Source organism: Calonectris borealis, chromosome 2 (assembly GCF_964195595.1).
Source record: "Calonectris borealis chromosome 2, bCalBor7.hap1.2, whole genome shotgun sequence".
NCBI lineage: Eukaryota > Metazoa > Chordata > Aves > Procellariiformes > Procellariidae > Calonectris > Calonectris borealis.
This window is the reverse complement of record NC_134313.1, coordinates 23,493,831-23,508,378: the sequence shown is the minus strand read 5'-3', so window position 1 is coordinate 23,508,378 and position 14,548 is coordinate 23,493,831. Positions and strand designations below refer to the sequence as shown.

Here is a 14,548-nt window from a genome sequence, read left to right as displayed (position 1 = left end):
GGAGCTGCCGCCAGCCACTGCTGAAACCCCCTCTGCTACATTTGTCGAAAGGCGTCTGAAGATGACCTAGGATTTAAACAAGGCTCTAAATCACTTAAACTCTTTGGAGTAAAAATTGCTAAACTATAATCGTTTGAAGCGGTGCCAGAGAAAGGTCAGGAAATTAATATTACATTAGCTGAAATGTTAACAATATCTCCAGTGCCAGGTGAGCAAAGTACTTACACATCCGAGTAGTTGCATCCCTAATCAGCAATATATTTGAGCACATACTTAAAATACTTAATCATACTTAAAGGTGCTTTGCTAGATACCAGTGAGAGTGCTCACATTCCTCACTCTGGTTAGTCAAGACCTTTATAAAGCCAGAAACAAATATATTTAGATCACAGCTCTGAGAACCAACCTCTGGAATAACTCGCTTAGCAACTAGGTTGTGAGCAAAGAAAGTATATTAATAATGTGATTGAAGAAAGGGCTCATCCTTTCTTTTCTCTGCCTTTTCCCATCATCTAACAAAAACATGAGAGTCTTTAAGGAAGGGAAACAATGTTATTTAGCCATATCTGTTTTTCAGCGATTTAATTTATGTGTGAAAATGCATTCTGATGGAAGGAACTAAGCCATCACTTTATATAATGCCATATTTATACAGTATGATACTAGCAGAACTTACAGCTAAGGCTGCTAAACTCCTCACAATACCCTATTTTCAGGTGCTTGTTACTTTGACAAATTTCTGTGGTTTGGCTGAAATTTCCACATCTTGGATTTTTGTCTGGTTGTTTCAGCAACACTTCTTATGAAGCTTTCATGAAAATCATGTAAGACATGCTGTTTTTCCCATATTAAAATTATAACAGAAGCTTGTCTGAGAATTTGTCAACCCTAAATACTGGGAAGCAGAGGCTTTTCACTTGGTATAGATGGTCCTGTTGCTGTTTCCATGAAAATGCCTATAGGCTTAGTCAATGAAGCTAGAAAGGAAACAGTAGAAATCTGCTGGAGTGTGAATCTGCACTGAACCCGTCCTGTCCCTGCAAGGTTTCGGTGTATCTGAGGAACCGATGGTGTTCCTGGAGCAGAGAGCAACTCAGCAACTTCATCAAGGGCTGAGCAAGAACTTCCCTAGAACGGCTTCTGCAGACGTGGAGTGCGGAGACTCTCTCTTGCATGCTCCTGGTGCTTTCCCTGCCAGAGCCGTAGAGTGTGCGGCCTCTCAGAGCTCATGAAAAGAAAAATGTTAATATTTCTAGGATGGGAAGTTGCTGCTGAGAGAGACTAGGACAGAAGCCAGCTGGAAGATGAGAACTGGAACAATGACAGAGGATAACGTAGGTGTCTTCGTACACTTGAGCACATTCACTTCCACAACCTGCAAACATGAAGATTTCATTAATGTCACCTGTGAAACCTGCTGGGAAAATGTCAGTCACCTCCCCATTCAGTTGCTTGTTCGCACAGCAAATTTAACTCCATTACAGCTATGTGGATCTGCGGTAGGTAGGTATAATCCTCCTCATGATTCATACAGGTACTAAAATGGTTTCACATAAGGGAATCTGGAGGGGTTTCGTGTTTCCGTGGGGTGATACAGGAAACAATACCCAAAAGACCTGCATGAAGAGAGAGTTTTTAGATGCTTGTGGTCCTCTGAATAACCTCCACCACCGATGGATGGATTCTCTGGGTAGATGTGCCTGACTGCACAGACTGCCTTCGGGCGCACTAGCAGAAAGGCAGCGCTGCCTGAACGTTGTCAAACCCTTTCTACACCTGGTTTGCATGTCTCGGCATCTGGTGTTTCCTGTTCCAGTCCTGGAGCACAGAGTTGCATGGCTAAACAGCAGCCTGATGAGACCTCGGGTGGCTCCACGCTGAGAAATTTGGTCATCTCTGCCTAGTAACCTTCAGCATTTCCATAGTTAGGTCTCATTAGCTCAGGCCTGTGTTTGCGAACACAGCTAGGCACTGCCGGACGCGTACTTGATGTGTGCGTGGTCTCAGCCAGCAGCAGTCGGTGCAGCGGGAGGACAGCTCTCTCATCCTTGAGCCGGGTCTCTGGAAGACAGCAGTAGCCTGAGCGCCAGAGTCTGGTGCTCCTCCTTCGTCCGGACACTCATTTCCCTTTGTTCTCACCTCAGCATCCCTTTCCTTAGCAAACACCTCATATCACTTCCCTTTCCTTCGTTAAATTCAACCGTTCCACACTGACTTCTAATATCAACCTCCTCCTCAGCCACAGCCCCATCTAACGAGCATCCACACCCCTCATCTCATGAGGATTAGGGCATTTTGCAGGACGGTGGTGGCAGCAGGGGTGCCTGGCGCGGGGCCCGGCCGCCGACCGCCCGCGGAGCCCTCGCACCTCCCGTCCCACGCGCTGGTTTGGAAACAAGCCTCAGAATGGCTTCCACGCGTGGGACAGGTTCATTTCCCGACGCTTGAAAGTCTGCAAGTCGCCTTTATGTAGCGTATCGCAGAGGAAACATTGGGTATTTTTCTGAAAAGCCGGGTGCCAGGTATCGCTTGGGAGGATTTCCATGCCGCTTGCCTCTCTGCGTTCAGCCCCGGGCACTTTCTCACCTGGGGCTCAGCCTGCCCTCAGGTGCGCCGGGGCACGGACAGGCCTGCGCGCCGCGGGACCGCGGGCCGCGCCGGCGGTGGCCGAGCGGGTCGTGGCCCTCCGCGGCGCCCGCGGCCCCGCGCGCTCGGCGGGTGCCCCGCCGCCACCAGACCCCAGCCCGCACCGGGGGCGGCCCCGCCCGCCAAGTATCGCGCGAGCGCCCCCCCCGCCGCCTCCCGCCGCTAGACGTCACATCCTGCCGGTGGCGCGGGGCGGCCGCGGCCATCGCAGCCGCGGCGGGGAGGGAAGGGGGCTGCTGCCGGGCCGGCCCGGTAAGTGCGGCAGGGGAGGGGGCGGCGCCCGTCCCGTCCCGTCCCGTCCCGTCCCGTCCCGTCCCGTCCCGGGGAGCGGCGGCTCCTCCTCGGAGCGGCGCGGGGCGGCCGCCGAGGGGGAAGCGTCCCTCGGGAGGCGGGTCCCGGTGAGGGGGCGTCGGGGGCGCGGCCCGGGCGTGGCGGGGATGCGGCGCCGAGGCCGCGCCCGGCGAGCCCCGGCTCCTGGGCCGACTTCTCGGCCGGCTCCCCGCCCGGCCCCGCGGGCGCCGCTTCCCAGGGCGGGGCTGGGAACCGAGCGCCGACAACGGGGCGTTGGGAGCAGCGGTGGCTCCGGGGCCCGGGCGGGAGCGGTGGCCAAACGCACCGCTCCCCTTGGGCGAGGCGGCGCTCCCCGGGACGGGGCGCAGCGGGAGGGCGGGCTGCGCCGTGCCGCGGCCCCTGCGGGGTATGCGGGGGCCGAGGGCAGCCGCGGGCGCTGCCCCGGCGGAGCGGGGAGGGGGGTGCGGGGCGTGCGGTGTGGTCCCGGCGGGAGCTGCCCTGTCTCCTGCGGGCTTGTGAGGAGGCCGAGTCTGGCCTTCGGACGGGTGGTCACGGTCGGGTTTTTTCTGCTGTTAATTACTCTGTCCGGTCTTTTCCTGCTTCTGCAGCGTATAGGCTCGAAGAAGAAGGGATTTAGCAAAATCACGGTCAGCCAAAATGGGGAAGTATCTCAAACAGCGGTGAGGAGCCTGATCGTCTGCCTTGCTGCCCGTGTCCTTGCCTTGCGCTGGAACCAGCAGAGGAAGATGCGTGTTTTTATCCGTGTGCAAAGCCGGTCTGCCTAACTGCTGAACAGAGCTATGTGCTGAAGTTGGAGATCCTGACAAAATGGGAGGGCTCGTGTTCTCTGCGACTTGCGGTTTACTTCTAACTCTGGTGCAAGGGCACAGTTTATTCACATGTGAGCCAATTACTATTTCCAGATGTTCAGGAATGCCTTACAATATGACTTTTTTCCCAAACATCATGGGACATTATGATCAGGACACGGCTGCTCTCAAAATGGAGGTAAGTTCTCCCACCCCTACTGTAGTATAAGAGTAAATAGTAAATATAAACACTGTGAAACAACCTTTTTTGTCATTGAGAAATGGTTTGTGATATCTGTTGCACTGAATGACAAGGCAGATAATGTTTAGTGACTAGATGTTTCTTTAAATCTTTTTGGAGTGCACTAGAGCTGCATGGTTGTATAAGCACTGTGTAAGGGAGCTATAGACACTCCCCGGCTTGGATCCTGTATTAGAGTGGAAGAGGAATGGGTGTAGCACAGCAATGTGGCTATCAGAGCTCTTTGGTAGAGCTGATCACATATAGCCCAGGCACCTCACTGATACACAGAGCAATTCTTGAAATTCTCTGGGGACATAGCTTATGATATCCTGGCCTGCCTAAACTCAGGTAGTGCAAAAATAATGTTTAGAAGTTGCTCTTTGTTCTTCTCAGCTTACGTCTACTAAGGAGAGGTACCTAAACTTATTCTTAGCCCTCTTCTCCATTGTGGCTTTTGCATTTTGTTGTCTTCTGACTGGATGCTGAAACTTCGGACTGACAGAACAACTTTCCTCTTCTTTTTTTTTTTTTTTTTCTTCTGAAAACAAACACTTTCCTACCTGAACTGACTGTAACATATGGCTCCCTTGAAGATGTGCCACCTTGTGGAAAGGCTTTGCCGATAGCGATAGCTATAAAGGACGAGATCCTCTCTGGGTGAGAGGCTTGTAAAACAAGTTTTAAACCTGTTTTAATAATGGCTTTTCAGTGGTAAGAGGAGGGGGAACATCTTAACACAGGTCTTGAAAAGCTTACTATCTTGTGCTGTGTAGAGAGTGAAACAAGTGAGTTGAAAATTAAGTTTCTGGTTTGAAAAAAATTATACGTGGTATTGGAGGTGGCTACTATTACTAAAATCTTATTTGCATGTTCTTTACTGAGCTTGGAGGAGGAGCTTGGTTCAGTTGCCAAAACATTTTTTAGTGTTGTTTGGATAATCAGGATTCCTTGTCTGGCCTCTAGCTTCTAGTCTGGAGAGGCACAGGCTTTGGTCTCGCATTGTGTTTGCCAGCCCAGTATAGATGTATGGGGAATTCTGGTATCAAATGTTAAGACACGTGTATGCAAGCAACTGAATTCAGCTGCAGATCTCAGATAAATTGTGGGCTTTTAAATTGGAAGGCAGGCTTCAGTTGTAAACTCTCTGTAGTGCTTTTTCCAGTCATCATTTGTCAGGAATGCTTTCTACAGCATCTGCCACTTTATCTCGTCAGGTATGCTGCTGGTTCTGACTTGGTGTGTCTTAACTATGACTGTTGAGCCAGCTTTTGTCAGTATTCGTGCCTTCCAGTCATGCTGCTGTTACAGCAGAGAGACCACAGAGCCATTTTTATTGGTTTGTTATGACTGACTTTTCTGAACTGTCAGTAACTTGTGCCTAGTGCGTGCCTTCTGCGTGGAGGGAGTTCCTTCTGGAAAGAGTTCATGGCTTACCTGTTTTCATATAGCTACTTCATAAAAACTGCATGGTAGTGAGTTGTTTTGTTGTTTTCTCTCTTTTTCCATGCTGTCTCCCTTATAACCACCTTTGACTACTGCAGTGATTGATCGGTACTCAGCCAACTGCCTGGGTGGCTATGTGGAACAACAGTGTCTGTCAGGATTTGATTTCCCTACCCTGTTTCATTTGCTTCCTGGTGTCCTGTCATTGCCACTGTCTGGCCTCTAATTTGGTATACCTCACTACTGTAGTGTTGTGCAGACATTTCTAAACTACCTAATGTGTATGTGTGCTGATCTGCCTGCCTTTATTTGTGATTCAGCAGTGCTGATTGACTGCTTGGTCAAACTGAATTTTTTAGACAGCTGCTTTACTGCTGAAAGAGTAAGGAAGTTTCCTTCCATTCTGTATGTAGCTTGTGTTGAATCTGTTGCTAGCAGTTAGATTGGAGTCGATATGGTAAGCTTATGGTGGTTCGTTGCTGGGCCTTTTTTCTGAGGGAGACCAGTGCATACCAATGTCACTTACATGGTATTCAGTAATGGCGTTCTACATGGATTCTACATGGTATTCAGTAATGGCACCAGTATAGTTTGTCCATGATTGATTGAAACAGGGAACCTTCTCAGTATTGTCAAAGGGTTCTGCTTTTCAGGGGACTTGGTGTTGCAGCAGGGGAGGAGGAGCTGGAATATTGACTTCTGGAATATTGTTTAATTTCACTTTGCAGCCATAAAGAGGCAGCAGGTTGGGAGGTGGAGGAGACTTCTGTTGTTTTAAGAGCTTGAATTTTTCTGTAATTGGTAGTCCAAACTTTGTTCATACCAAAGAAAGAATTTTAATAGCATGTTGGTTAAAACTTCTTTCTTTTGATCCTCAGTAGGAATGCTTAAAGGCTTTGTTTTTTAATTCCACTGCTCTCTTCCCCCTCCCCTCCCCACAGCCTGTTCTCAAGACTGGGCATGGTCTTAGGATATAAACACTAGTTTGAGATTGAAGCTTGTAATATTTTCCTCACTTTATCTTAACTGACTTTGAGCAAGCTGCTTAATCATGCAATCCCAGGGCACATGGTGGAGACTTCTTCCAGAAATCCAAGTATTTTGTGCAGAAAGGGCCTTGGTGCTAGTCCTGTTTTCTGCTCCTATCCTCTCTGGAAACTTCTTCCCATTACTTATTGGAGTGTTTACTCCCAGAAAGAACAAAGAATTGTGAAGGGGACAAGTCTCAAGGAGAAGTTCAGTCTCCAAAACAGTGATAACTCTCTCCTGTATCGCACTCTAAGATGCTCTACAGGTGTGTTCTGCTGTGGGGAGTCTTGTATAGCCAGAAGAACTGTGTTTTCCATCTGCTGGAGCACAAAGGCTTCTGTACAGTTTCTCTATTTTCTGGAAAGGTGTTAAATTGGCATTTCTGGGATGGTGTCTTCATAGTAATCCTCCAGGAGAGGATCGTGTGGAGCCACTGTCTCAGGTGGTAGTTGTCCTCCAGGAAATCAGCTGGACCACCAGCTGATCTGTGGTTTTATGTTTCTGCCTCATGTATCAACTCCTCATAATGATGTGCTGTAAACCAGAACACTGAACTGATTAGAGCAGGAAAAAAGACTAACTCAATCTTAGGGCCTCTGTTTTGGGTGTTCTGGCTAGTGATGATAGTCCCTCTGGGATCTTATTTTCTGCAATAGAAAATTCATCATTTCCAGTTGCTCCCTCCATCTCTGCTTTCAACTTGGCAGACTGAGTTTAGGCTACTTGAGTTTTGCTTTATATTTGGATTAATTTTGTTTATACAACAAATGGTGATTTTTAGGAAAGTGAACCCACATGACTTTGTGGTGTGAAGTTCTGTGTATGTTAGCTAAACAGCTGCATGACAGTGGAATCTAATTATTTGCAGATGCTTACAGTATCTGTATCTCAAGGCGGTTTAACGGTAACGCTGCTCATGTTACTACTAGCTCAGATTGGGAGACTGAAGATCTAGGGTTTGTCTAGTGAGGAAAATGGATGGACACAGCAGAATAGCTGGTTCATTACAGCTATACTTAAATAGGTGTAACTCCCCCTCGTGGTCATCCTCAAAACCAAGTCACTTCCAATTCCAAAGTAATTCCTACTTTAACTATCATCGAATAGGTTGTCAACATAAGGCATTATTCCAGCAAGGCAGAGAATATTACTGTGTCGTAACTTTTTGTTCATATCTCTTAATCTTTTCTGTTGCAGTTCTGGAATGTGTCCACTGTAGACAAGCCCTTAAGACTTCCTGACCTGGGTAAGATCTACAGGTCTGTAGAGGTACAAAGGCAAAAGGCTGGCCAGTGATTTTTTTAAGCAGACTGTACAAAACACTGGAAAATGTCCCACAGAGAACAATAAAGTACCTCAGAGAGACTGGAAAAATGATTCAGTAGTGAGTTTTCCGTTCACTTCTGAGTTCATGACCATGTGCCAGAATATGTGTGTGTGTATCTATGGAGAGTTCAGTGCAACTGGCTGCAGCAGCAGGAGAAACTGTATGAGAACCAGGGTCGGTTTAAACTAACAAAACCAGTTTGAAGTGGATTAAAAAAGTAAAAAGTACCTTCAAAAGCTTAATACTGAAGCTCTGTGAGTTAATGTAATAATTTAATTTGTTTCCACTAAATATAAATTTACAATTAATTCAATATGAAGATGCTTCCAAAAACTGGAAACCTGGTGTCTGGCAAGCTTAAATGAGTACATGTATGTGTGTGTATATACACATAGGGAGGAAGAAGCTGTCCACCTTCTGTAGCTTGGGAGTTTTGGGGAAATAAGTGCTGTTTTGTGTAGAAGGTTGTTACTGTGATGTTCTGCAAAATAGCACAGGTGTGAATTTACTGAAACCTCTACAGACAGGCATCCTGCCTCTCTCTCTTACTCCATATGAGCAGTGCTTGGTAAAATACGTGAACCACTATTACTTAAACCTTGAAGCTTAAATCTCTCTGCTCTTAAATTTTTGGTAGCTCAGCTTCAATTAGGAAAGCAATCAATATTCTCTATCTCCTTGGAGTTACGTTTTGTCCCTGATGCTGCCTCAGAGCCTGAGTTGGAGAGAGTGCAGAGGTGTGGACATTGACCCAATGGAACAAGCACAAGGGGCTCTTTAACTCATATTTTGCTTGTAACATTTTTGCTGTTTCTTTACCATATATTGCTGGTATTAATGGGCAGGGAAGGCTTGTGTAAAAAGTAGTAAATGTAGCATACTGTACATCATATGTTACTTAGGACAAACTAAGATAACTTTTCTAGCTTATCAGAACAAAGTGGTGGTCACAAAAGATTTTGGTCGTGAAAAAGCTAAATTGCTGCTTGTTAAATGAAAGTTGGCAAATGCCAAAGTATTTTCTTTATAGACAATTCATATGGATCAAGGGAAATACAAAGCAGTATGACTGACTTCTGTGCCTTGCTAGAAATACGGAATAGTTGGACATGAATAATTCTGTTTTGAGCATCACCATGTCGCTTGTAGAAAAGCTTTGGCTAAGGGGTCAAAACCATATGAATTATACACATCTGTGTCATTTCGTACAATACCATACAAATCTGGGAAGTGTGTTTTTGTTTTTGCACTCTCTTGCTCTCAGGTGTTCCAAAGAAACGTAAGTCATCATTAGTTCTTACAGTGGTTCTTACAGCAACACATTCATAAACCATCTTTGCTGATTCCTGTGGGTACACTAAATTACAGCCACTAAAAAAAGTGTTTGCTACTTATAGTACTGAGGCCCTTCAGCAAGTGTGATTAGCTTGCACAGATTGTCTGAAACCAGACAGGCAAATGCGTGTAATCCTATTACACTGGCTTTAAGCGTATCAGTCATCTGCAAAATCTAATGTTGCTTTGTCTGAAGAGCATTCCTTGTCCACTTGATAATGTGAATAGTACTGTCTTGCTCCTTGTTCTGGAAAGATACTGGTTGGAATGCATGGGGGTTCAAAGTAGTGCGTGGTTGATGAAGAGAGGGTATTTACCTTATGTTAACTGGAGTCCATTGAGATGGTGCTGACAGTGTGATTCCCAGAGCCTCATCTTTATCCATGTTCAGAGGCTATGTCTACACTAGCAAGTAATTTGGTGTTACAGGAGTGGATCACTAGTTGAAGTTGTTAGCACACTTCTTACCTGAACACTGCCTGAGACTGAGGGCTTTTATTCTGGACTAGATTTAGGCCAGTTCTACTGTGCATGAGGTCTGAAGTTGGCTTACGGAAGGCTGTCTTCCAGACCTTTGTCAAGAGCAGTCCTTTCTGGGAAATACCATGGTATCCTGTTGTTGTTCCCCGGAGATTTCTGTCCCTTCCACAGTGCCCTGTCTAGTGTTCATGTGTAGCTGTAAGACCTGGTGGTTTCTGAGTCTCATTGTGCAGCCTGCGTCTCGGACCCCCTCTTCTCCACACTCGTGTGCTGAGTGTGGTCACTGGCTAAACCAAGGCACCGTAGGTGTGGAGTGATGGGCTTAGTTCTGTGGCTGTAGCCTACTCCAGGAGGACACCTGTGAATGAATGGAGTCATGCAAGTTGTTTATATAGAGAAGGAAAACATAGACAGAGCTACTGGGTTTGGAACTGCTTTGCCTTCATTGATAGGAGGCAGTTAGGGCTTGGGAGCTGAGCCCAGACTGGTGGGAGCACGTCAGTCTTGGAGTTGGGGAAAGCCAGCAGTGGGTACAAAGCTTGCAGACCATTGTCTCATTCAATTCCAAGATTGTCTCCATGTTTTTAAGGAAGTGGCTGTTGCCCTGTGGAACCTCGTGAGCTTCACTTGGTCAGTAGCAAATCAGATTAGGGAGGACAAGTCTGCTAAGGGTGATGTGGTGACCACGATTTCAAAGGTTATTCTTCACATTATCTTCCTTTGAATAGTAGACAAGTGGACAAAATTGTGTACCATTGTGTACAGGTGGCCCACAGTGTTTTCCCTCTACTCTCCATGAGTTGTCAAATTGTGTGGGATCAAGCATGTCATCAAGCAAGCTCACATCCAGCGCATTGGCCCATGGCAGCTCTGGCAACAGCAACTTGATTGTCTTGCAGGCCTTGGTGAACTACCAAGGTACATTTGTGGACATCTTTGCAAGGCTCGTGATTCTTATGTCTTCTACAAATCTAGCCTAGGAATGGAAGAGGATTCTGATGCCTTCTTTCTGAAGAGGGCTTTGTGGTGTTTAGGTGCCTTCCTGCAACTGTGAGAGAAGCTGTTTGTCCACAGTGCTGCATGGGTCGTAAGGCTGTATGGAGCCCAGGCCCTTATTGCATGCAGGTGGAGGCAGAATGCGAGTTTAGTTTTCCGCTTGCAAGATGGATGTGATGTCAGGATGACAGCTTGGCTGCAGGATGTTATCTATGCCTTTGTTCATAAAGACCACAAAAAGAGAATGGTCCAGGACAGGAGTGCATGGGATAGGGGATGTGGTCAAATGTCAATGCTTTCTTTTCCAGTGTGACAATGCAATAATTAAATACGACAATTTCTGAAACTACTACTGTGTCATCTCTTTAGTTCTCTACCCCCTTCCAAAGGAGAGGGTTGGAGTGTCTGCACCACAAAGCTTGCTGCCTTTTTCTCTCTCTCACTATCTATTTGCTGTTGATTCACTAGCCCTTTGGGGCAAACATGGTTGCTTTGTCTCCTGTTGCCTTTTTGGACCTTTTCTGTGTATTGTGTGCAGCTGTGATTACTGCATCACAGTAGTAATTTGTTTGCCAGAGGAAAAGATGCATATGTCTGCCCCCTTCTCCTGAACTACATAGCGGAGATGAGCGGAGACTTGCTTGCTTCCTGCTTAGCTATTAGAAGAAGGGGAGGTGTGCAGGGGACCATAAGAGCTGTGTAAGCAACTGTTGTAAATGGGGGGAGAGAAACTTGCTGTGATATAGAGGCGTAGGGGACAGGCCTGGATAATCAGTCTTCGCAGGACAGAAAGGATGTCCTCTTACCAAAGATATCTGTTCCCTTCCAACCCTGTAGTGAGACAGATGAGAGCTTATGGGGGGGGGGGGGGGAGTGGGGGTGGGAAATCATCCTTCTTTCCTGCGCTTAAACTTCTGGTAGATCAAGTTCTTTCAGAGAATAACCACATCCTTCCCAGTTTGGCCCATGCTATATTCCCCAGAGAGCCTGCGCAACCAGATTTCTTCAATCCCAGTAACTACTGCCACACAGCACTTGGTGGCCAAACTCTCCACACATTTATCCTGCATAAAAAAATTAAAAGCAGCTCTTCAGAGAGGGACTGTACCCATCCAGCCTCATGATGGCCTAGCAATACCCGGTTACCCAGACTCCATGTCCCAGCTCTGTACTGCTTCACATGAGCTGATGCTCTTTCTAGGAAGGTACAAGATGCACTATTTTAAGCAAAGCTTAAGAACCCATCTGGGTGGGGGATCTCTCTGGGGAGTATGCCTGGACCTACAAACAAAATGTTATATGCTGAAGGTTAACATGGCCCACAGGTCATAAGATGAAAGGATAGAAGAAAATGTGGCCTTGAGTTTTTAGAACAAGAGGAATAGGGAAGATAATGGGGTAGAAAGGCACCATGGCCAACAAAATGAGCACTGTGGGCTAACGATAAGGAAACACTGGCTAATACAGGCATCCAGAACTGGGGAGAACAGGAGGCATCCCAGCAGCTGCCTTGCTGTGTCAAGCATGCTGCCTGCCATCCTCCCTTGGGTGCTCAGGTGCCTGTGGATGGGGATAAATAGCAGTTATGGATAAGGATGGAGGTCGCTCTAGGATTGGGCTGACTTTTTATAGACCTTCATGCATCTGCCCTGCCGGTTGCCGCTATAGACAATAGTTCGGCAGTTCTGGAGGGAAATGGAAGGTCTCCTGCAGAAATTACCACCCCTGTCACATGTCTAAAGCCTCCTGATCCTTTACTAGTTGGGCAGCAGGGTGGGGCAAGAGCTGATCTGGTCCTTTTCCATGTCCTTGGTAGGCCTGTCAGTGACTACGTGCACGGTGTTGTTTCTCTGTCTGCCTGCCCCAGTGCCACCTGAGCTGCAAGGGCTGCAGCATCGCCTCAGGGGCGATGCTGACTTTTGCTGCAGTAGTCTAGGAATGAGATGCTGGGAGAAGGGGGAGAGAAGGAAGAGGTGTCATTGCTTATGCCTCTTATAAGGAGGTGGATGCATCCTCCTCTTTATAAGAGCCATCTGTGAAGGAGAAGAAAAGCAAATGTGAGTCCTTGACTGTGAGGTTACAGTACAATAACATGGCTTGTGAGCTCCCTACAGCCCCCAGCTTCTCACGGGGGAAGGTTTCTGCAGTGTGGTGGAGGTGCTGGGGATGTACCTGTTTCTGTTTAGACTGGCCCCTGTGAGGGGTGGGTGAAAGCTCACACCAGATTGTGCTATCGAGTAGTGATGTAACTTCTGTGCTACAGCAAGCAGTGAACTGTTGGGAAACTGTCTCTCCTTTGACTCTTTGATCTCACTAGAAGAGGAGGCAGGGTGTTTAAGGTGTCAAGGATTTGGGTGGAGATTTTGGAGGGATGGAGGAGAGACTGTGTGAGGCAGTGCGTGTCAGGAAGAGGCTCCTGTAGTAACGTCATTAGCTTTGTTAAGAGAGCCCTTTCTTACATTTGGATATCTGGCATTTGGAGGAAGGAGGAGGTGATCATAACGTAATGTGGTAAAGGAATTAGCTTCTTTCCTTAACAGTTGCCTCATCAATCCTTTAGAATTTGGATTTTTTAATGTTATTTAAAAGCAAGTTGTTTTTCTTGCTTTCTTGCCTCTCAGGTTGGCCTGTGTCTCAGAATAAATGAAAATTAAGAGTAAATAAAAGTTAATAAATAAAAGTAATTTAATTAAGATGCATACATATGTCTACAGAGCAAAAATCTATAACTACTCAGGCTGTAATTGTTTTAGACATTTTATCTTCATAAAAATAAATAACTGAACAAAAATGCCACAGAAGAAATATACCTCTGTGGAAGATAAGAACTATTTCCCACAAATACTTGGGAATGAAGTATGACTTTTTTTTCAAAAAGAGATTTTATGTATATCTTTTTAAAAATCTTAAGTACTGCTTTTCCTATTACAATAATTATCTACTCTGAATAATAATGATAATTATTATTGATAATTATAATTTTATGTTTTCAAGCTATAGTGAAGATGATACCTATAGAAGTGAATTTAAAGTGGAAGGCCTGGTTTTCCATTTTGCACATACACTGGTCTTCCCAGAAGCAGTGATTTTACAGAAGATTACTCTGGATCAAAATTTACGGCAGATGGTGGATGCTAAGTATATAGAAATTTGGCTACATGGTGAAAGCTTCCCAAACACAAACAAACCGAGGCTGCCATCCAGTTTTCCATTGTTCTTTTGAACTGTCTCTGGTTTGTGGCCCAGACTCCTAGGTCATTCATTTCTAGTGCTGTGTCTGACTTGTGTTCATCTGTGCTCCTGTGTAACTGAGAATTCTTTCAGAAGATCCCATCCTCCTTGTCAATCCGTGTGCATGACAGAAGCGACTTGTACAGATTTTCTAGGGACTAAGCCAGTCTATTTGAAGTCCAGGAAAGCATTTGATACTGTACTGCATGAAAATTGTTAAAATTACTAATTTCTGAAAACTTTCACTAATCCATTCACTTTGTTGTGATGTAAGAGACAACGTCAATCAGGCATGCACAAGTCAGATGACTGAGTTGGAGCCCATGAAGCTACAGTTATCTACCTCACGACCTGCAGTTCTTTCCTCTGTCTTCTCATTTCAGGATTTCCAGTTGATCATACCTTGAGACACTGACACACTGCTTGACTGGCCATGAGACAAGCTATGTCTCATTTCTATGAGATATGGGCAAGAAATCAACGGATGCAGTTACTTTTCATTTTGTTGGATTTGGGAGGCTGAGGGCGGCAGTTTGTTATTCCCCGTTAGCATGGGAATTAACTTCGTAAGTCAGGAGATTTTCCAACTTAGGTACAATATCTCTATCCCCACCTAACCAATCATGGCTAGCCCAGATCTGCGAAGAGTGGAAAACTTGATGCAGGCAACAGTGTGGCTCATTGCAGAGCTTCCTCAGGTCTAATGGGGTCAGCTTT

At 46.1% G+C, this 14,548-nt stretch overlaps 1 protein-coding gene across 2 annotated transcripts in view; it reads left to right on the top strand.

Annotated features, from left to right (window-relative positions):
- Nucleotides 1–2,818: 2,818 nt before the first annotated feature.
- The window catches only part of FZD6 (frizzled class receptor 6), a 32,387-nt gene continuing 20,657 nt past the window's right edge, over nucleotides 2,819–14,548 (top strand). The window contains exons 1-2 of one of the 2 annotated variants that reach the window (XM_075141306.1): nucleotides 2,819–2,898; nucleotides 3,546–3,945. In XM_075141306.1, the coding sequence (XP_074997407.1) occupies nucleotides 3,766–3,945 (180 nt within the window). In that variant the 5' untranslated portion in view covers nucleotides 2,819–2,898; nucleotides 3,546–3,765. Of the gene's footprint in view, nucleotides 2,899–3,188; nucleotides 3,344–3,545; nucleotides 3,946–14,548 lie in introns of those variants that run through there. The other variant, XM_075141307.1, reaches the window with a different exon arrangement.